The sequence below is a fragment of the Pempheris klunzingeri genome, chromosome 18, assembly GCF_042242105.1.
Source record: "Pempheris klunzingeri isolate RE-2024b chromosome 18, fPemKlu1.hap1, whole genome shotgun sequence".
Lineage (NCBI taxonomy): Eukaryota > Metazoa > Chordata > Actinopteri > Acropomatiformes > Pempheridae > Pempheris > Pempheris klunzingeri.
In genome coordinates, this window is record NC_092029.1 from 4075885 (window position 1) to 4076832 (window position 948).

The 948-nt window shown below is 34.9% G+C and overlaps 1 protein-coding gene across 1 annotated transcript in view; it reads left to right on the plus strand.

The window, feature by feature from the left end:
• The window catches only part of LOC139218078 (uncharacterized), a 1479-nt gene extending 1115 nt beyond the window's left edge, over positions 1 to 364 (plus strand). The window contains exon 2 of the mRNA XM_070849614.1: positions 1 to 364. This exon is cut by the window's left edge and continues 838 nt beyond it. Coding sequence (XP_070705715.1) covers positions 1 to 50 — 50 coding nt within the window. The 3' untranslated portion in view covers positions 51 to 364.
• Positions 365 to 948: the final 584 nt, after the last annotated feature.

Consider the following 948-nt stretch of genomic DNA (forward strand, 5'->3'; position numbering starts at 1 on the left):
TCAACACAGGTAATAATGGCTGCGTTGAGTTCCTGTGTGTCTATCAGTGAAAGGAGCCTCCTTCATGGCAGCAGAGCTCCTCAACACTCACCGACGTGGAAAGCACAGTCCAACAATCTTGTTAAATCAATTTGGCTTCTTTAACTTTTTGTTCTTTTTCTTTATTAAAGTGTGATTAATTACATTAAAGTTAAACTAATCAATATCACATAAACTTGCTGTCAATCAAATCAACAATTATTATTCAACAGTGATGTTAATGATTGAATATCACGGCTCTGTATCACTTTATTCTGCAATTTTATCTTTTTGTATCTTTTCTATTCTTGTTTGTGGAAGCCAATAAATTCATCTTCAGCATTAACATGACTCCCTTGACTTACTATTATTTCTAACAAGCAAACAAACACACATGAAGAAAGATTCAGAGAAAAAACAAAGAGACAAAGAGCAACACTTCCTGCTACACTGCAGCACAGAAGAAGCTTTACACCAAAATGAAAAACATTCTCCACTAATGAGACAAGCTGAAGAAAAAGCTGACTTTGCCATGAAAGCAGCAAAATATGTGAAAGCATGTAAGACCCCCATGGGTCACGTTTCTTCTACTGTTTCCACCTTTTCCAAAACGTTCAAACACGTCCAGACTGTTTCATTCTTATTTTAGTGATTTAAAATAAGTCTTAAAGTTATTTAAAATAACTTGCTGTACAGCGAGCTGCAGCGTCACCCTGTCGGGGTTCGTTTCCCAATAAAGACCAGCTCACTATGGAGTGCATACTGGATACTTCTTACATTGTAAACAGCTGTAGCTATTTGTTACTTTATACAGTAAGATTTTATGCACAATTCTTGAAAAGCACAGTTACAAAATACCCAACAGTATATAAAATACTTCTCAATGACATATTTAATAATAATATTACAAAGATCAACACAGCAGCTATT